Source organism: Dama dama, chromosome 25 (assembly GCF_033118175.1).
Source record: "Dama dama isolate Ldn47 chromosome 25, ASM3311817v1, whole genome shotgun sequence".
In the NCBI taxonomy this organism is placed as follows: domain Eukaryota; kingdom Metazoa; phylum Chordata; class Mammalia; order Artiodactyla; family Cervidae; genus Dama; species Dama dama.
The window spans coordinates 68,111,639-68,133,570 of NC_083705.1; the positions used below are offsets into that span (position 1 = coordinate 68,111,639).

The 21,932-nt window shown below is 49.6% G+C and overlaps 1 protein-coding gene across 1 annotated transcript in view; it reads right to left on the reverse strand.

The window, feature by feature from the left end:
* ANKRD33B (ankyrin repeat domain 33B) overlaps positions 1 to 12,118 on the reverse strand; it is a 101,025-nt gene extending 88,907 nt beyond the window's left edge. Inside the window, exon 1 of the mRNA XM_061129328.1 lies at positions 11,753 to 12,118. Within this exon, the coding sequence (XP_060985311.1) occupies positions 11,753 to 12,118 (366 nt within the window). The remainder of the gene's footprint in view (positions 1 to 11,752) is intronic.
* Between the last annotated feature and the right edge of the window lie 9,814 nt (positions 12,119 to 21,932).

Here is a 21,932-nt window from a genome sequence, read left to right on the forward strand (position 1 = left end):
CGCTCTTAACCAACGTTTACATTTACAAAAGGGCCCTTACCAAGTGACAGACACACTATTGACTTGACTGCTCCTCTTTGGCTAAATGTTTAATTTGCTCCCACCTTTTCCCTTGGCTGAAATTGAAGCTGCAGGACTAGAAACCCATCTTGAGGTTAATTCACCCACAGAAATAACAGTCACCCTCACTGAGCACCCACTGTTATGCCTAAGTCACTGATTCATTCTGCCTAGAACGTCCATGAGGTTATTGTGAGTCTCATAAAAAGCACACCCTTTTCTAGATGGGCATCCAGAGGAAACTGAGGCTGGGAAGACCCTGTGATTTGTCTAGGGTCATGTGACCAACCTAAGGCTAACCTAACCATCTTTGGCCACCACACTTGCTTTCTCCTCTCAGAATAAAGTTTCATAGCTCTTCCCACAAGTTAACATGCCCATCACCAAGAGTGCAGACTCTGGTTCTGTACATCTAGGGAGGGCCTTGGATCCTGCATTTGGGAACAAACCCTAGACGATCACCTCACTGAACCATACTTGAGTAGCAATGTTCAAACACCCAATATTCCCATTAGTCCCGTCTCCCCATATTAACCACATCTGATCTTGCTTCAGTTTCCAAAATCCAGTCTATTCATGTGAGAGGGCTGCAGGTAAAAGGTAATGCATGCCTTCCCTCATTTTTACTAAATTTTTGATTTTGAAATAGTGGTCAACTGACACGAAGCCACCCCTGCAGCCTTCCTCCCCAGTGTCAACATCTTACATAATTACAGTGCAAGAGCATCATGAAAGGGGCATTGCTCCATTCCACAGAGCTTGTTCAGGTGTCCCCAGTGTGTGTGTGTGTGTGTGTCTGTCTGTCTGTCTGTGTCTGTGTCTGTGTGTCTGTGTGTGTGGTTCTCTGCCATTGTAACCCTCGTGCAGCTCCGGGTAACCACCACCATGATCGAGAAGCAGGCCTATCCCAGCCAGAGTACCGTCCACTCCTCCCTGCAGAGCCCTAACCCAGCAACCCCCAGTCTGTTCTCCATCTCTGAAAGTGAAAGTGAAAGTCGCTCAGTGTCCAACTCTGTGCGACCCCATGGACTATACGTCCATGGAATTCTCCAGGCCACAATACTGGAGGTGGTAACCTTTCTCTTCCCCAGGGCATCTTCCCCACCCAGGGATCAAACCTACGTCTCCCACATTGCAGGCGGATTCTTTACCAGCTGAGCCGCAAGGGAAGCCCAAGAGAAGTTCTCCATCTCTACAACTGCATTACTTCGAGAAGATTACGTAAGTAGAACCACATGGCATATAATCCTTAGAGATTTTTTTTTTCTCACTTAGCCTAATTTCTCCATCTTCCTTCCTTCCTTCATTTATTTATTCATTTCTTTGGCTGTGCTGGGTCTTCACTGCTGCGTGGGCTTTTCCCTAGCTGCAGCAAGCAGGGGTTCCTCTCTAGTTGTGGGGCACAGGCTTCTCGCTGCCCTCTTCCTACAGAGCATGGGCTCCAGGACACAGGATCAGCCCTTGGGGCACACGGGCTTAGGTGCCCCGAGGCACGTGGGAGCTCCCCAGATCAGGGATGGAACCCGTGTCTCCTGCACTGGCAGGCAGATTCCTTACCACTGAGCCTCCAGGGAAGCCCTTTATTTTTCACGTGTCTTTCCCTGTCCCAGCAAACGTGCTGCTCTAAATGTGACACCCTTTACCGGCAGGCACCGGCCCTGAGCAGAGGTCCTGCCTCTCCCCTGGCCCCTCACCTCCACACCTCTCTCCACTGGGATGTCCCTCACCAGATGTGACCTCTCGCCCACGAGCCAGCTACATCTCAGAAACAGACGCCAGAGGGAAATGCTTGATTCCTTGCTCTCCCCCTGCCCCATCACATGCCTGCCCTGGATCTGAACTCATTTAGAGCTGACATTGATATGCCTTTGGAAGCGTACACTGCTTTTCTGATACTTTGAAATTGCTCTCAAATCCCACCCCTCCAATCCAATTTTGCCACCTACCCAACTGTCACTTTGGATTTCGCGTCTCTCTTCATTTCCGTGTCTCTGACTTAGTAGAAATAAGTAAATGCCACCTTCAACTGTCTTCAAAATTCAGAAATACCACCGAAAATTGTCTCTATTCTTTTTGTACACACACTGAGTGACATCAAGGATTTTTAATATCCTACTTCATCATAAAATCTGAACTCATAAAGACACAGAGACACCATACATACACCATTATTCTACCAACTGTCTAAAAGAATTACTTTCCAACCATCTAGAATGAAACATATTTCCTTTGTTCACATAGTTTAACAACTTCTCTACATCCTTATTTCTTTTAAGTAAAGGAAATTACATATTGTTTTACATATGGAATTATTTTGACTTAATTTGGAGAAATTATAAAATATCACATAGTTGTGATTTAGATAATTGGGGCTTCCCTGATAGCTCAGTTGGTAAAGAATCCACCTGCAATGCAGGAGACCCCGGTTCAATTCCTGGGTCTAGAAGATCCGCTGGAGAAGGGATAGGCTACCCACTCCAGTATTCTTGGGCTTCCCTTGTGGCTCAGCTGGTAAAGAATCTGCCAGCAATGTGGGAGACCTGGATTCGATCCCTGGGTTGGGAAGATCCCCTAGAGAAGGGAAAGGGTACCTACTTCAGTGTTCTGGCCTGGAGAATTCCATGGCCTGCATCATCCATGAGGTAGCAAAGAGTCGGGCACGACTGAGTGACTTTCATTATGATTTAGAATTACTGGCCCAATAGGCTATAAAGTCAGTCTCAAATATTTTCAAAGTATCACACAGATCATAGTCTCTGAATCAGGCTTCAAAGTTATTTTATATAAAGCCTAACAATATATATTTTGAAAAATTAAATAACATTCTGAATAACTGCTAGGTCAAAAAAAAGAGGAAATCATTAATGTAAATGAGAATGTAACAATAATAAAATGTTACACATCAAAACTTACGGGGAAAAATGAAAGTGATACTTTGAAAGTTATATGTAGAATAAACCTGAAGGAAGGAAATAATAAAAAGGAAAGCAGAAATTAATGAAATCGCGAAAAAGGAAACAGATCCAGAACAAAAGTTGATTCTCTGAAAAGACAATAAAATATTTTTGACGAGATAAAGTCAGACGCGACTGAGGGACTAAGCAACAACACCACAAAAGAGAAACAGCTCAAATGCAAAAATGCAAAAACACAAGATATAATATGCTATAGTAGAGATTAAAAAGAGAATTCTGTAAAAAGCTCATACTACTAACCTTTAAAACTTAGGAGAAAAAAATGGAACAGCTTCCTAGAAAAACAGAGATTACCATAATGGATTCAGGAAGAAAGAGAAAATCTGAATAATCCTATAACCATCAGTTACTGACCTAAAGGTCTGGTCAGAGGAATTGAATTTTAGTAACTTACAGTTAGTTAAATCACACTTAAAGCTTTCCCCATACTGTAAAGTTTTCCCGATACTGTAACCATATCTACTAGAAGTTGTCATTCAAAATAGTTTCAAATAATAGCTCACTTATCATATTGACATGAAGGTTGGGCAAATAAATGAGATTCCAAAAGAATTCCTAAACTCTCTTACTGCTTTAGATTTTTATAACACCTCTGTCTTAGTCTTCCTTTACAAACATAGGATAGAAAAGAAATCAACAATATAAAATCACCCCACAGAATTTCTGGGTAGCCCCTTCCTCAAATGCAGCCAGGAGGCAAAGGTGGGAGGCTCAGAAACCCCTTGGAGAGGCTCACGGGAGTCAAAAGGCAGACCACGGACAATTTCTGGGTCACTCTAGAACCCAGCTCTCCTGACATATCTAGAAGCCCTCTTCCCTGAGCCCCACTTTCTTCTACTAAAAAATGATAGGGACCACCAACCTCTAAAATCCATCCCGGCTTCAAAACCCCCTGATAATGTTTCTCCTAGGTTTCTGAAACCTACACACACACACAAAAGTAGCATTAAATATAACTCTGTCCATCAAAATTACAACAGGCCTTCAGGAGCTGATACTCACTGAGGCTGGATGGTTAGGACATGGGAGGTTCTTGATACGTTCTACTTGGGCACCTATCTGAAATGTTCCTCAATAAAGAAAAATTTTAAATAAACAGAAATGCTGAGGGTTAGTGAACAGCATCCTCTACAAGCAAAAGCAGATTCACACTTAGAGGGTAAATCCAGGCTTGGCTTTGTAACCTGCTTCAGCAGGACGGACTCTGAACCTTTCTCACTCTGCTTGCTCCCTGGCAACTCTGCCCTGCCTCGGAGAACAGGCCAGGCCAGCCTGCAGCAGGAGGAGAGACCACACAGCGCAAGGTCCAGCCACCCCAGCCAAGACCGTCCCCCGTCCCGCCGGCTGCAGCCAACCCCCAGCTAAAAGCAAACCCGGCTGAGATGGGCTGGGCTGGGCCACCCTCAGCAACATGTGACTGGTGTGTACGCCCGTGAGGTTTCAGTTATTTGTTATGCAGCATTGCCGTGGCCATAGAAAACCGATATACTTACACGAAGAACACAAGAGACACTTTATGACACTACAGTGGTGAATACAAGTCATTACACATTTGTCCAAACCCACAGAATGGCAACCCACTCCAGTATTCTTGCCTGGGAAATCCCATGGACAGAGAAGCCTGGCGGGCTACATCCAGTCCTTGGGGTCCCAAAAGAGTTGAACATGACACAGAAATGAAACAACACAATGTCTAGCACCAAGGGTGAGCCCTAAGGTAAACTATGAAGTTTGGGTGATTATGATGTATCAGTGTGACTTCATCAGTCACAGCAAATGTACCACTCTGGTGGGGGATGTTGACATTAGGGACAGGAGGATGCGCCTCGGGAGAGTAGAGGATATGTGGGAAATCTCTGTTCCTTCCCCTCAATTTTTCTGTGAACTGAAAATTACTCTTTAAAAAATCATGTCCTTTTTTGTGTGTGTGTGTTTTTTTTTTTTTTGCCACGCCTCACAGTATGTGAAATCTTAGTTCCCCAACCAAGGATCAAACCCTTGCCCCCTACAGTGGAAGCATGAAGTCTTAAGCACTGGACTGTCAGGGAAGTCCTGTCCTTTTTTAACCAGAAAATGAAAGAAATGGGGGACTTCCTTGGCAGTCTAGTGGTTTAGACTCTGTGCTTCCACTGCAAGGAGTGCAGGTTGGATTCCTGGTCAGGGAACTAGATTCTACATGATTCTACTTGCTGCAACTAAAACCTAGCCCAGCCAAATAAATAAACATTAAAAAAAAAAAAATCACTTCCTCAGTGATCAATGCAAAGGAGTAGAGGAAAACAATAGAATGGGGAAAGACTAGAGATCTCTTCAAGAAAATTAAAGATACTGAGGGAACATTTCATACAAAGATGAGCACAATAAAGGACAGAAATGGTATGGACCTAAAAGAAGCAGAAGAGATTAAGAAGAGGTGGCAAGAATACACAGAAGAACTATACAAAAAAGATCTTCATGACCCAGATAATCATGATGGGTGATCACTTACCTAGAGCCGGACATCCTGGAATGTGAAGTCAAGTGGGCCTTAGGAAGTATCACTATGAACAAAGCTAGTGGAGGTGATGGAATTCCAGTTGAGCTATTTCATATCCTGAAAGATGATGCTGTGAAAGTGCTGCACTCAATATGCCAGCAAATTTGGAAAACTCAGCAGTGGCCACAGGACTGGAAAAGGTCAATTTTCATTCCAATCCCAAAGAAAGGCAATGCCAAAGAATGTTCAAACTACCACACAATTGCACTCATCTCACATGCTAGCAAAGTAATGCTCAAAATTCTCCAAGCCAGGCTTCAACCGTACATGAACAGAGAACTTCCAGATGTTCAAGCTGGATTTAGAAAAGGAAAAGGAACCAGAGATCAAATTGTCAACATCCATTGGATCATCAAAAAAGCAAGAGAGTTCCAGAAAAACATCTACTTCTGCTTTATTGACTATGCCAATAGTCAATATGCCAATATTTGACTGTGTGGATCAAAACAAACTGGAAAATTCTTCAAGAGATGGGAATACCAGACCACCTAACCTGCTTCCTGAGAAATCTATATGCAGGTCAAGAAGTAACAGTTACAACCGAACAACAACAGACTGGTTCCAACTTGGGAAAGGAATACGTCAAAGCTGTATATTGTCACCCTGCTTATTTAACTTATATGCAGAGTACCTCATGAAAAATGCCAGGCTGGAGGAAGCACAAGCTGGAATCAAGATTGCTGGGAGAAATATCAATAACCTCAGTTATGCAGAAGACACCGCTCTTATGGCAGAAAGTGAAGAGGAACTAAAGAGTCTCTTGATTAAGATGAGAGAGGAGAGTGAAAAAGCTGGCTTAAAACTCAACATTAAAAAAAACTAAGATCATGGCATCTGGTCCCATCACTTCATGGCAAATAAATGGGGAAACAACGGAAACAGTTAGAGACTTTATTTTCTTGGGCTCCAAAATTCACTGTAGATGGTGACTGCAGCCATTCCTGAGCCAATCGAGCAAATGGGTGGAGGGGTCTTTGAAACATTTCAGCAAGAGGCCCTGGAACTTAAACATGTAAGAGAAGAATCCCATCGAGAGAGGAGGGGGACTTCCCTGGTGGTCCAATGGTTAGGGCTTCTGCTTTCACTGCTGAGGACCTGGGTTTAATCTCTGGCCACAGAACTAAGTTCTGATAAGCCACGTGGCATGACCAGAATAAGTTTATTTAAAAAAAAAAAAAAGAAAGAAAGGAGTACAATATTTTCAAGGTTGCAAAATTGGGCCTAATTTGGTTCAAGAGTTGTCTGACATTCAAACCGCCCTTCTGTAACAGTGAACACAGCACAAACACTTCCTTTGGTTTCAGTCCTCTCTGCAGAGCTGTCAGGAGCTTACCTCGGGAGAGAAGTGAAGAATTAAGAAGGAGAATTGTCCCCGAGTCAGCGGGAACAAAACAAGCATAAATCTACGAGACAGCAGAGCACACTCTGAATATTTCTGAAGGATTGTTTGACAAATATTTACATGTTGCATATTCAATTATGCAATCCTTTTAGAACAATAAATATTTTAGAAGGAGACTCTGCTGAGCCATGTCCAAAATTCTACGGATCTCAGGAGCCAGGAAACGACAGACCTTTTTCTTTTTCTTGGCCATGCAGCGTAGCATGGGGGATCTAGTTCTCTGACCAGGGATCGAAGCCTCACTCCTTGCATTGGAAACCTGGACTCTTAACCACTGGACCACCAGGGAAGTCCCCAGAACACATCGTCTTAAACAAAACAAGTCTGATCCTTAGTTAACTCCAGCAAAATGAAACCTCTCTCAGCTCGGCAAACTCTCTTCTTGACGGACCAGAGGCTGACAGCTCAATAAACACAACCCCTAAAAAGCCTTTAGAGACATTTTTCTTCCGGGAAGCTGCTATCTGCAGCCTGTGAGCAGTTCAGTTGTTGTTGTCTGGACACTCAGTCGTATCCGGACTCTTTGCGACCCCATGGACTATAGCCTGCCAGGCTCCTCTGTCTGGGGGATTTCCCAGGCAAGAATGCTGGAGTGGGTAGTCACTTCCTTCTCCAGGGGATCTTCCCAGTCCAGGGATGGAACCAGCAGCTCCTGCATCAGCAGGTGGATTCTTTACCACTGACTCACCCAGAAGGCCCAAGTGGTCTACTAGTTAAGGCAATCACCCTTCTCCTCCAGCAAAAACGCTCAGGCTTTCCATAAGCTTTTTACTGCTACTCATCACAGACCAGCACCTAAAGAGCTCCTGCCTCAGGGCCTTTGCACCTGCCGTGCCCTCTTCCTGAAGTGCCCTTCCCAAGTTTTCTTCTCTGCATCTTTTCGTTTTAAATGTTGTGACTCGGGTTTTTTTTGGCTGTGCTGGGTCTTCGTGGCTACGATCAGGCTTTCTCTACTTGCAGCGCAGGCTTCTCACTGAGGCGGCTCCTCGTGTTACATAGCAAGGCTCTAGGGTGCTCGGGCTTCAGCGTTGTGGCACACCAGCTTCACTGCCCCGGGACATACGAAATCTTCCCGGGCAGGATCCGCCCATGTCCCCTGCATCAGCAGGTGGATTCCTGACCACTGAGCCACCAAGGAAGCCCTCTTCTCTAAGTCTTTGCTAGAACATCACCTGTTCTCTCGAATGACCACCCTACCTACTGCTGCAGCCCTCCATCTCTGAACACCCGGACCGTCCTCCCTGGCTCCAGGAGCTGCTGACTTGGCTGGAGATGGGAGGAAAGACTTCCCTGAGGAGATGCCCTGAAGCTGAAGGCAGAGAGTGGCTGAGTTGTGTGGCTGTGTGTGGAGGGACATCACAGCCCCAAGGCCGGACACGGGCATGCTGAAACCAGATTTCCCAGCTTCCCATTTCTTAGCCAGCTGCTTCGGGCTGGGCCCTCAGCAGCTAGCCCCAGGGAGCCCCTCCGGCTTCAGCGACCACATCGTCCCACACCGTGACCAACCACCGCCTTGGTGCCATCTGCCTGCCTAGAAGGTCCTCCCACCACCACCTCCAAAAGTCATCCTTCACTGGGCTTCCCTGATTGTCCTCAGCTCCTGGCTTCCAAGACATCTGCTCTGCACTTCTATAGAGCTCCTCTCACGCCCTGCCTCTGGCTGTAAGCACTGGGCACTACTACCCTCTAAGCACTGGGTACTATCACTCTCTAAGCACTGGGTGCTATCACTAAGCACTGGGTACTATCACTCTCTAAGCACTGGGTACTATTGCTCTCTAAGCACTGGGTACTGTTACTCTCTAAGCACTGGGTACTATCCTGTCTAAGCACTGGGTACTATTACTCTCTGAGTACTGGGCACTATTACTGTCTAAGCACTGAATGCTATTACTCTCTAAACACTGGGTACTATTACTGTCTAAGCACTGGGTACTATCCTGTCTAAGCACTGGGTACTATTGCTCTCTAAGCACTGGGTACTATTGCTCTCTAAGCACTGGGTACTATTACTGTCTAAGCACTGGGTACTATCCTGTCTAAGCACTGGGTACTATTGCTGTCTAAGCACTGGGTACTATTGCTGTCTAAGCACTGGGTACTATTGCTCTCTAAGCACTGGGTACTATTACTGTCTAAACACTGGGTACTATTGCTCTCTAAGCACTGGGTACTATTGCTCTGAGTTCTTCCTCAACTAAAAGGTGAAGACTCTCAAGGCAGAGACCATTTGATTCAGGAGACTCGGCAGCGTCCACTCATGCCTTGCACACAGTAGGTCTGCAGTGAACACTCATCAGTGACTCACTACCCCATCTGCTACAGGGTCGTGTGTTGGTCCTTGTGACACTTCATTCTTTCAAAGTGCTTCAGAAAGACAGAGGCTGTTTGATAACAGGATCAAGAAGCCACCGGGAAGAACAGAAGCTCTCGCCTCACCCCCTCAAAGCCCAGAACACAGGACCCGCTCCTTCTGATCAGAAGATAAAAGGGCTTGATGGGCTGTGGGCCTTTGTCATTGATGGGCTGTGGGCCATTTCTCCATCCTGATGTGGTGTGGAGCAGAGAGGAGGCTCAGAGCAGAAAAATGAAGGGAGACTCTGTAATCAAGGGGAAAAGCACAACGAAAAATAGCTTTGCCTGGCCTCAAGAAAAAAAAAAAAAAAAACCTGGAGGATGTCTCTTCCGAGCATGGAGAAGGTAGGTGAGCAAAAAACAGGACAAGACAATAAACACAGCCTAGCGCTGTGCACTAGGGATCCAGTGCTCAGTAGCCCAGCAGATTGAAGCTGTGGACCGCCTCGCATCACTGCAGAGAAACTGAGGCAGAGAGGCGCTGAGAGGCCAGAGCTGGCCACCCCTGACTCTGCACTGAGGGAGAGGCCTTCACAGTGAAAGTTGCTGAGTCGTGTCCAACTCTTTGTCACCCAATGGACTGTACAGTCCGTGGAATTCTCCAGGCCAGAATACTGGAGTGGGTAGCCTTTCCCTTCTCCAGGGGATCCTCCCAATCCCGGGATCGAACCCAGGTCTCCCGCATTGCAGGCGGATTCTTTACCAACTGAGCTATCAGGGAAGCCCTCCAGGCTGTCACAAGAGGCCCCAAAACTCAGCGCGACACACGCAGGCCCCTTGGGGATGGTTCACACTATCCTCAGCGGTCCCCAGCACAGCTGCTTTCCAACTTTTATCTTTTGCCCCCAAAGGAAACACAACCAAGCTGAGCCTAATGGAGCCCAGAGTGGGGGCTGGGCAACCTAGGCCCCAGGAGACCCCAAAGCTGCCCCCAACAGGGGAGAGATCCACCCCACTCCTGACCCTTCCTGACCCTTCTGGGGCTTCCTTCAAGGCAACCCCCAGTTACCTGCTTCAGGAAACTGAGGTCTGCCGTGAACATCTGTGAAAAGTCACCTTGGTAAAAGCGAAAGCAGAGCTGCACAGTCAGCCCGGGCCGCCTGACGGCCAGAGGGAGGGCTGGGGTGCAGGCACCCCGGAGGTGTCCCAGGGTCACCGGGGTGATGCTGCCCACGCGGGCCCCTCTCCAGCTCTAGGAGCCTTTGGGATCTAGGGGCCAGCACCACCTGACACATTACACCAAGCGGAGAGCCTTCCCAAAGTTCAACTGCGGTGTCAAGTTCAACCATACCTGCAGGGGCTCCAGTCTGCCTGAGCCCGGCCCAGATCACAGGCAGGGGAGGAACACCCGCGCGCGCCCGAACCCGCCCGGGGATAAACCAAAGGCACCCGACTCCCCCGGTTTCCAAGGAGACGCACATCCTTCCCATCAGTGTGGGATCCCCCCCAGCAAAGGCACCTGCGCTCCGGCTGCGCGCCAGGCGGAGGCTGCCCGTCCCGCGGGACCCAGGAACCGTGACAGCCAGGGAGACCGCGGCCACCGCGGGGGGGCACCGGCCGCCGCACTCACACTGCGGTCTGTCTCCTCCCGCGACTTTGGTGGGCTGCGTTCCGAGAGCCAGTCCTTCTCGAGCCAACTTTTCTTTCTTTTTTTTCTCGGTGTTTCTCATCGTCCCTGAATCTTGTCATGACTCGTGGATCCCTCGTGCTTCTCCCCACCCCCACGCCCGCCTGCCCTGCGGGTGTGCTCCTGCCGCCCGGCTGCGCTCCCCGCCGGGGACCTGCCCGGTGGAGGGGGGCGCGGGATGGCCCCCGGCTCTCCGCGGTGACCGTGCGGATGGCCCAATCGGAGATCGCGTCGGCCGGCCACCGCGTGGGTCACCGGGCACGGCCGCGCATGGGCAGGGGGAGGGATGCGAGGAAGGAGGGGGTCCCAGAGCCAACTCCTAACCCGGGAGGCGAGCAGAAGCCGATCCGCGCTAGGGAGTGGAAGGCAAAGCGCAGGGGCAGCGAGAGGGCCGAACCCTGGGGACGCTGGGGGCGACTGGGGCATTTTGCAGAAGGGGTTTCCCCTGCAGGCAAGGAGGGTTGACCGTCAGAGTGGACCCGGAGTGAAGGGACCCGCGAGGCGCCCCAACTCAGATCCCAGGGCGGGCCCCAGGGGAGCATCGGAAGACTCCGCGGGCGGGAAACTAGAAGGGGCTGCGGTGAGCACGCGGGTCTGGCGACGGTCCCCGCGGCGCCGTGACCTCGGAGCAATCGTGCGGCTCCCTACGGCCCGAGATGGGCAGGCCGCCCAGGGCGCCGCGCACACCGCGCGCCCATGGGGCCGGGAAGCGGCGCTCTCGGCCGCGGCAAAGTCACCGCCGGGCGGGGACCGAGGAGGGCGGAGGGGCCCCGAACCCCGCACGGGCGCGCTCTTACCCGGCCGTTGCGATCGGTCTCCTGCACCTCCTCGGCGCTGGGCCCCCGCCGCACCAGCGCCCTCAGCAGCCCCACGTCGTTGGCGCAGGCGGCGCGCAGGAGGGTGGCCGCCTCCGGGACGCCCTCCGGAACGGCATCCGGAGCGCTCTCCGCGCTCACCGAGCTGTACTCCTCCTCGTCTCCGTAAGGGTAGAAGGAGTCGTCCGAGGCGATGCTGCGGGTGTCGGGCAGACTTGAGAAGTCCTCGTACTCCTCGTAGTCAGCTGGGTCCTCCCCGGCCTGCGCGTCCCGGGGTGGGGACGGTGGCTCTGGGGACACGCGGCGCGCCCCGCCGCCCTCCGGCCCGGGCCCGGCCAGCAGCACCATGCCGGCGGCCGGGGCGCGGGCCGGGGGGCCGGGGAGCGGGCCGGAAGCCGGGGACGCCGGGCGCGCACTGAGGTCACCGCCCCTTGTCCCCGGCAGCCCCAGAAAAGCAGGAGGGCTCTGCGCGCTCCAGCTCGGCGGAAACGCGCGCCGGGCGGCCGCGCTGCAAGAGTCGAGTCACCGGAGGCTGGAGAAAGCCCCTCGAGGGTAGGAGGAGCCGCGGGGGCTTTCCGAGCGCGGCGGGCGGGCGCGGGCGGGGACCGCGCGGGAAGCGGGCGGGGGTGGCCGAGCCCGAGGAGGCGCGCGCCCCGGGGTCCCGCGCAGCCCCCCAACCCGGCGCGATCCTGGCAAAAGTTAAGAGTCAAGCAGGGGGCGCCTCGGCCCCGCGGGTTCGGTGCAGCCGGCTGCTGTGCCCGGGAGCTGAGAAATGCGCACGCGGGAGAACCAGAAGCGACTACTAAAGAACCCGAACGCCCTCGTGGCTGGCGGCCCCGCCCCTGCTCTCGGGATGAGAGTGAAGGTGGGGGTCGGAGGACGCAGCGAGCTGAGCCGTCGGGAACACCAAATCCCTGGGCCCTGTGCCGCCCCGGGCGTCAGGCCTGCGGGCTGGGGTGGCGGGGTGAGGAGGGGGTTGGGGGTAGTTTCTCAGTGTCTGAAACACCCAGCCTGTTTGTGCATTTTTTTCCGGGAGTCTGGGCTCCGGGGCCAACTTCGCTCCCGCGTTAAGACCGCCCTGGGCACCAAGGACTGGTGGAAGCGTGGGAGATGGTGTCCAGCTGGGGACCCTGCCCCTCTGAATCGGGAGCTCCGGGCTGCCCCGGGGACGTCCCAGGCCGAGACAGGGCGGGGGACCCGGCAGAGGACCCGGGCCAGCAGTCACTTTCAGATGGCTTCTCAAAGAGCGCCCCGGAGCCGCTGTCCTGGAGTCGATGGGGGGGAGGGGGGTGACATTTGGGTGGGAAGGAGCGGCTCCAGGCCCGAAGGGTTCCCCCCTCCCTCACCCTGGCCAGGGTCCGTTTATCTGCGGAGTCGAGACGGATTCACGGGCGGAAGCCACCACCCCGGCTCAGACTTCGCGGCTGCTTGCCAAACAGAGAGCCGGCCCGCAGAGGCGGCCCGGGTCCCACCCCCGAACCCCACCCCACCCCGGTCCCCCCAGGCTGGAGCCTGGCCTACCCACCCCCACCCCGCCCCGTCGGTCCCAGCGCAGGGGGTGAGGACCCGCCGCGGGGAGCCTCTGACCTCCTAGAGGAGGACGCACCGTGGGACCGTGGGGCAAATCCTCATGGAAAAAGGATGGGGGAGATGTGGCGTGAGGGTTGGGGCCGTCGGGGGGCGTCGCCTCTCGGACAGAAAGCACTTCAGATCCAGGGGCGGGTGCGGAGACCATGGATGAAACAGCGCCTCTGTCTCCTCACCCTCCTTTCCTTCTTTAATTTCCACCGCTCTTGACAGCGTGCCTACCAGCTGCCAGTGCCTGAGAGGCCCTCGGGGCGCAAAGGTGACCAAAACCAGGCGACCGCGGGCGCTGGGGACAAACTAGAAGATTCCAGGCCCGGGAGGGCAGGCTGAGGGCCACAGTGGGGAACGCGGTCAAAGACACCACCGGGATGGTTGGCGGGGCCTGAGTGAGGTTCCAACTGCCTAGGCCTCTGCATCTCGGGCCCCTGGCCTTCCAGTGCGACCCGCCCGTGCTGATCCCCGCGGCCTCCAGGGTCCGCCGGGCTGACCGGGAACCTGGCATCCCCGAGGTCGGGAGGACAGGGGCTGCGGGAGAGGTGGACGCCCAAGCGAGCCTTGAGCCAAAAAGTGAACCTGGGCGCACCAGCCTCCTGTAGTCCGGGGCTTTCTCTCTGAAGCCAAAAATACCCCGGGTCATAGTTTGCTTTTTCTTTTTAAGTAGCCATATTTACATAAATCCCCACTGGAAATTTCCACCTTTCAAGACTGACCACTGTTTTTGGTGTTTCCAGAGGCTAAATGAAGTCAGGGGATTTTTACAAGTTGAAGTGACCCTCCCCCTCTGCCCAGGCAGAGAGGTGAGTTTGCTAACCCTCCTGTCCTCTCAGCCCAGGCCAGCTGCGTGATATCCGAGTATCCAGAGGGCTGGGATGGGGGTCCCCGGGGCTGGGGCAGGGGCCTTGCCCGGCTGTGGTCCTGGAGTGGGGAAGTGGACCCCCAGGAGTAGGCAACCCCTAAGTCCTCATCCCTGGGTATTTCACCACCCAAGTAAAGCTCTATCTTCAGAGTTCACCACTTCCTCCTTTCCTTCCTTGGAAATTTGGTTGCAAATATCACTACATGGTTTAACCTTTAAAGGTAAACTTCTGAAATGGCCAGCTCCAAATAAAAACTAGCCTTTTGTGAGGGATCCAACTCCAAACCAAACTGGCTTTCCCTTTTAGAAATGCTGCCCTTTTACCACAAAGACAAGAGATGCTCAGTGTTGTGAAAGAACACACAATTAGGCTTTGGGGATTTTAAGTCAACATTATATGTACAAAATCTACGCAAGAAGGAGAAAGCAGCTTATCAAAACTGCCAACACACTCAGGAGAACTCTTAAATAGGTAACATTTTCCAGGACTGTATTTGATCCAAGACAGTTAAGTTTCAATGGAATAGCTCAATTCAATTCTTTTGATTGATGATGTTTAAGTTTTTTAATATTAATATTCTATTTTTTCCCTTGAGCTTTTTATTTTGTATTGGGGTATAGCTGATTGACAATGTTGTGATAGTTAAGTTTTATATATGTATGGCAATTAAACAGCTGGTTGATTCAGTTGAATAATTTGTCCTTGGGCTATTTAAAAAAAAAAAAAAAAGATTCACTATTTTAGTTATATTTCTCAAAGTGGCCACCTAACTGTAATAGCTATAACAGGAAGGTCTTAAAAAATTACAAGCAGTGTATTTATAGACTGAAAACTGAATGCACCTGTGATGGCACACTCCCCACAAAATTTGTTTAGAAAGCAAAGTGAGATGACCTAGCGGCGGAGCCAACCTGAACCCTCCCCGTGTATGTGTGCGTGCTAAGTGTTTCAGTCACTTCAGACTCCTTGCAACCCCACGGACTGCAGCCCACCAGGCTCCTCTGTCCATGGGATTCTCCAGGCAAGAATACTGGAGTGGGTTGCCATGCACTCCTCCAGGGGATCTTCCCAACCCAGGGATCAAACCCACATCTCTTATGTCTCCTACGTTGGCAGGTGGGTTCATTGCTCATCAAATAACCAAGGTCCCACCCTCTAGAATAGAACGAATAGCAGAATGATTTTAAGCATTTCATATGTCTGAAGTTTAGCACACAGTAACTGTAGACTTTCATTATTATGAAGGTTAGAGTATCCATTCGCCGTATGATATAAACTACTCTGCAGCACCGACTGCTCAAAATGTGTTGCCCTATTTGCCCAGGGAACTACCCACATGAGGTGAATGAGAAATGCTTTCATTTTTTCCTTTGGAAGGCAGTGCACCTTGGGATAAAGTGCAGACTGTGCTATCTGACAAACTGACTTCTGATGACATCTCTTCCACTGTTGAGTTGCAATCATAATAGTTCTAGATCTTGACTGAGTTACACCAGTATTTGACCAACTCCTAGTCTTGATATTAAGGATATTCCCGAATTTTCCTACTGTATCTGTAAAGAAAAAAAAAAAAAAATGTTGCTGGCCATTCCAGCTCTACAAGGATCAAGTCATAAGGCATTGCAGTCACCGACTGACAGGGGAATTCAGAATGGAAAGAGGAAAAAAAAAGGGAAATATTTTGTGCTTTGAATGTCTGCCCCTAGATGGTTAAGATATACATCTAAAGAAAAATTTCCATGATCCTAGATTCTTGCATCTTTCCATACAGAGAAAAGCACTGAACTCTCTAATTTGAGGTGTCTGTTCTTTGTGATTCACAGTGGTCTTTTGACGTTTGGTTCCATGTTTTTTTTTTTCCAGAAAATTATATATATATAGGTCCCGCAGCAGCAGCAGACCGTAAATAATCTGCCTTCAGGGCAGGAAACTCAAGTTTGATCCCCGGGTCAGGAAGAGCCTCTGGAGAAGGGAGTGACTACCTACTCCAGTACTGTCTGGAGAATTCCATGGACAGAGGAGCCTGGCAGGCTACAGTCTATGAGGTCACAGAGTCAGACATGACTGAGTGACCAACACTTTCACTTTCCTGTTCCGCTCCGTACCTCTTTCAGAGCAGTTCCTCGGAGTTATCTGAGAGGCTGTTTCCCAGACTATATCCTCAGTAAGGTCTCGATAAAACTTAACTCGCAGATTTTGCATTCTGTGCTTTTATTTCAGCACCTGAAACAGGAGAGAAGGAGGGTGGGCACAACCTTTGGAAGAAAGACACAGCCGTGAGGACACGACAAACACTGGGTTAGAACCAAGGAGGTCCAAGATGGTGGAAGATTCAACTTCCGGTGGACCGTGAGCCGCGTTACGTGCTCATTATAATATGCACTCCTTATGCTCACTATGCGCTTATTATGTGCTCATGGCCAGGCTCCTCTGTTCTTGGAATTTTCCTGGCATTAGCATCTAAATGACACCTCTACCAGCATGGTCAAGTGAAAAGTGAAAGTGAAGTTGCTTAGTCGTGTCCAACTCTTTGTGAGCCCATGGACTCTAGCCTACCAGAGTTGCCATTTCCTTCTCCAGGGGATCTACCCGACCCAGGGATCAAACCTGGATCTCCTGCATTCCTGGCAAATGCTTTGCCCTCTGAGCCACCAGGGAAGCCCAGCACCATGACAGTTCGTCAGAGGCCAACCATAAAAGACCAAAATTGGGGGTATCCCACTTCTTGAAAACTGCCAACCCTTCACTGAAATAATTAGAATAATTCTCCCACTCCTTCGCCTATGAAAGTATTCAGCCCATAAAAACTATAACCACCCAAAATGTCCAGGCCTCTCACCTTCTGAGATGGTCCACATTCTGTGGGATGTGTTTCTCTCAAGGCCCATCTTGCCTTTTGAGGTAAACTGCATTCTGTCTATGAAATGTGTATCTCTCTAAATAAATCCAGTTCCTACCTATCACTTTGTGTCTCACTGAATTATTTCTGCTACAAGACGTCAAGAACCTGAGCTTGGGGAATGCATTGGTGGTCCTGTGGTTAGGACTTTGTGTTTCCACTACTGGGGCCATAGGTTTGATTCCTGTTCGGGGAAGTGAAGGGTAACTAAGCCCACACATCACAACTAGAGAGTCCAAGGCCCACAATGAAAGATCCTGCATGATGCAATGAAGATCCCCTGTGCCAAAACAAGACCTGATGCAGACAAATAAATAAAACAGGCAAACAAAATATTTTAACAACAACAAACAGAAAGACTGCACCTTCAAGTCCCAATCTGGGTTTGGGCCAGGTTCCAGTCCCAGCCCTTGGTTCAAGTCCCATCTGATTTGCATGGTTTCAGCAATCAAATAGAAGTAACTTAGCATGTCCTGGAGTCCATCTACAGAATGACTGGGCCAGATTATCCATCTGACCTACTTAGAGATATAAGGAACAGTCTCTTGTGTATTTCTGGCTCTCCTCATTAAAGAGATTAACTGCCCTCTGGCCCTAACTCCATTCAGTGGACAGTGATGAGATCCCTCCTGTTCTAATCGGGATTGGTGTAGCCATTTAAGAACTTCATTTTCTTTCAGGGAGGATTTCTGCCCTTGTGGGTAAATATTTGGAAGAAGTATGTGCATGTGTGCTCCTCACTGCCAACTCTTCTGCCTTGTTTCTGCTCTTGATGGGAATTAGAGATAAAAGGGTATAACTAGAGAAGCCATGTTTACTTCAAGGACAAAAGTCCTTGGCTCCTCATCTGAATAAAAGTTGTTGGATTTTTAAGGTTAATTTAGGGAGTCATGTGTGATATAAAAAGCTATGCAAGGAACTACTCAGCAGAAGACTACATGACCCACCCAGGCTTTCTACCCTAGGAACAGGGCAAACACCCATTTTTTCCCCATCACCACCCCTTTGTTCATGCACCTATAATAGTTTCTATTACTGTTTTCCAACAATTTTTTGCAAAACTGTCTTCCTTCTTATAACCTGAGAATTCACAAAATTCAAGGACCAGGTCTTACTATTTTTTTTTTTTTTTTTGAGGTGTAGTTGATTTACAGTATTATATTAATTTCTCCTGTACAACAAAGTGATTCTGCTATATAGACGTTCTTTTTCATATTCTTTTCCATTATGGTTTATCACAGGATATTGAATATAGTTCCCTGTGCTATACCATAGGAACTTAATTTATTACTAGTTTTTTAATCTTCAGCATCTAAGAGGATGTCTCACCATCTTGATTGAAAGTGAAAGTGAAGTTGCTCAGTTGTGTCCTACTCCTTGTGACCCCATGGACTGTAGCCCACCAGGCTCCTCTGTCCATGGGATTTTCCAGATGAGAATACTGGAGTGGGTTGCCATTTCCTTCACCAAGGGATCTTCCCGACTCAGGGATTAAACCCATGTCTCCTGTATTGCAAGCTTTCTGTTCTGAGCCAGGAGGAGAAGACTTGGCTTCCTAAACCAGCCTCTGCCATCTCTTGGGACTTTCTGAATTTAGACAAGATCAAGTACAGAGTAGCAACCTGAACTTGCTGCTTCTAAGTCTTGAGACCTTCAAGAATTAAAAACTAACATATCATCAAAGGTAGGAAGACACAGTGTTTCAGGAAAGAAAAATGAGATATAACAAGATGGTCACACCCCAGACCTTGGGTGAGTCCCTGCGGCAGGCTACCAAGTGAGCATCCTTGACTTCACATAGGAAAGAATTCAAGAGCAAGCCATAGTAAAGTGAAAGCAAGTTTATTTAGAGAGATACACATTCCATCGACAGAAAGTGAGAGCAACCCCAGGGTGTGGGGTTGTTAGTTTTTATAAGCTGATAATTTCATAGGCTAAAAGTGAGGGTGTTATTCCAGTTAGTTGGGGCAAGTGGTGGGGATTTCCAGGAGCTGGACCACTGCCCACTTTCTGGCCTTTTATGGTCACCTCCAGAACTGTCATGGCACCTGTGGGTGCATCATTTACCTTGCTGATGTGTTACAGTGAGTCTGTGTTAAGGCTCAAAGGACTTTCCCTCTGGCTCAGAGCTAAAGAACCCTCTAGCAATGCAGGAGATGAGGGTCTGATCCCTGGGTTGGGAAGATCCCTTGGAGAAGGAAATGGTAACCCACTCCAGTTCTTGCCTGGAAAATCCCATGGACAGAGGAACCTGGTGGGCTTCAGTCCTTGAGCTTGAAAAAGAGTCAGACAAGACTTAGTGACTGAACAACAGCAACAACATGCTAAGGCCCAGGGTCTCTTGGAAGTCAAACTGACCACCGTCTTGGACCAGTTTATGTCATATCCAATGGCTATGCCATTTTTTTTTTTCAAAGGTTGTGCTCTGCTCCCTTCCTGTCTCAATAGGACCCTGGGGATATGTCTGGATTCTGTATCAACTTCTGACTATCAGTGGTTCTCTATAAAGCCAGATTAATATCTTGCCGTATGTAACCCCCACACTCAGATGCTGGGGCCACACACCAAGGAGACTCAGGTCTCACCCAGTGCTGGTGGTCCTGCCTCTACAGGTGCATCTTGTCAATCAGGAGGAATGGGGGGTGATACACACGGCTCTGAGCCTGGACCCACGAGTCCTTAGGGCAGGGCCTGCAGGCCCCGTCACTGTCCCAAACTAAGCATAAATCCCGTAATCAAAGCAAAGACTAAATCAGAATTTTAAAATTAGTACTGTCAATCATTCAGTATGGCTTATACCTATCACTTGGCCTAACTCTGGCTAGGTTTCCTGTCAAAACATGCCCAGGAGGTCAAAGCTAAGGGCAGAAAGAATTTAGGCTGAACATGCAGTGCATGATGGGAGAATCATATGGACAAATATTTTTAAACTGAAGCAAAAATTAATTCCCTGCTATATTAGTTTATTAACAGTACTGCTGTAACAAAACACCAGGAAGCGGGTGGCTTAAACACTAGGAATGTGTTCTCTCCCAGTCCGGTAGGCTAGAGGTCTGAGATCAAGGTGTCAGAAGGTTAGTTTCTTCTGAGGCTGTGAGACAGGATCTGGTCCGCGCTCTCCCCAGGTTTCCGTGGATTTGCTGGCCCTCTGATTCTCTTGGCTTCTAGAAGCATCACCCCATCTCTGCTTCCATCTGTGTGCGTTTTGGGATCTAAATCTCCCCCCTTTTTAAAGGACACCAGTCATACTGGGTCAGGGCCCACCCTAATGACCCCTTCCTTCTTAACTAGTTACATGTGTCAATGCCCAGTTTTCAAACCAGGGCACATTCTGAGAACAGGGAAGTTAAGACTTCAACATTAGGGGGACGCATTTCAGTCCATAACTCCTGCCTTTGGAGTTCCTCCATTCTGCTGGGGAGACGTAGAATAGCAACATAAGTATACGAAATGCATAGCATGGGAAATAGTATTACGGGCCGAGAAAAAACTAAAATGGGAGAGGAAATGAGAAGGATCCAGGGGTTACAGTTCGAGTTGAGAGAGCTAGAGAAGGTCCCACTGAGGAAGGAGTTTCGGAACTAAGACAGAAAGGAAGTGGGAATGTGAGCTGTGCCAGCCGTGGGGTCCCCATCCGTTCACGCCTCCTGTTCCCGAATGAATAAAGAAAAGCGATGGCTGAGCAATCTGGATCCCAGCTTTCTCTAGCTCCTAAACCTAAGACAACCCTCCCACCCTGCCCGACCTAGATTATCCAACCCAAACCCGGAAGCAATCAGCTCATCAATTCCGAAGACCAAACACCCCGGGTACAAAGTTTCTGGGAACCACACGCCCCCTCTTACAACACGAGGAGGAGTGGGCAGTTACAACTTTTTATCGGCTCATTTTAACTCTTTGGCTGTCAGGCTATAGGTTGTCTCAAGAATTCACCACAACATTTTGGCATTTTATTCTTGGACCAAAAGTAACCCCCTAGTTTACGATGCTAAAAATCCCACAGCTCTGTTCTTCCCTCTCTCATCGGCAGTTACTCAGTCACCTGGTTTTGCTGAGGAAGCAGCATCTCCATCTGCACGTTTTATCAGACTCCTCCGCGGGCCCCTCCCCCTGGCGACTCACGCCCACCGTCCCTGCGGCACCAGTCGGCTCCGAGGCCCCCTCACCAGACTGCAAGGATGCTTACAAGGACCTGGTTTCTGGTTTCTTCTCTCTTAGCACAGATCTCTCTCCTCCCCTCCCAGCCCTCACAAACATCCTCCCTGACAGAATTTCCTTTCTTTTTTCTTTTTAGGTACTTACTTGGCTGCGCTGTGTCTTAGTTGTGGCATACTGGATCTTTGATTGTCATTGAGGCATGCCGGGTCTTTCGCTGTCGCTGTTGGGGCATGTGGGATCTCGTTCCCCGACCAGGGATGGAGCTCGAGCCCTTTGTGTTGGGAACTCAGAGTTTTAGCCACTGGACCTCCGGGCAAGTCCATTGACAGAATTTCTTTTTTTTTTTTAATTGTTTGTCATTGGAGGATAATCACTTTACAATATTGTGTTGGTTTCTGCCATATACTAGCATGAATCAGCCATAGGTATACATATGTCCCATCCCTTTTGAACCTCCCTTCCATCTCCCACCCCATCCCACCCCCTAGGTTGTCACAGAGCACTGGATTGAGCTCCCTGCATCAGACAGCAAATTCCCACTGGCTATCTAATTTTGCATCTGGTTACTTGTATGTTTCCATGTTACTCTCTCCATCGTCCCACCCTCTCCTCCCCTCCCTGTGTTCACACATCTGTTCTCCATGTCTGCAGAATTTCTTAA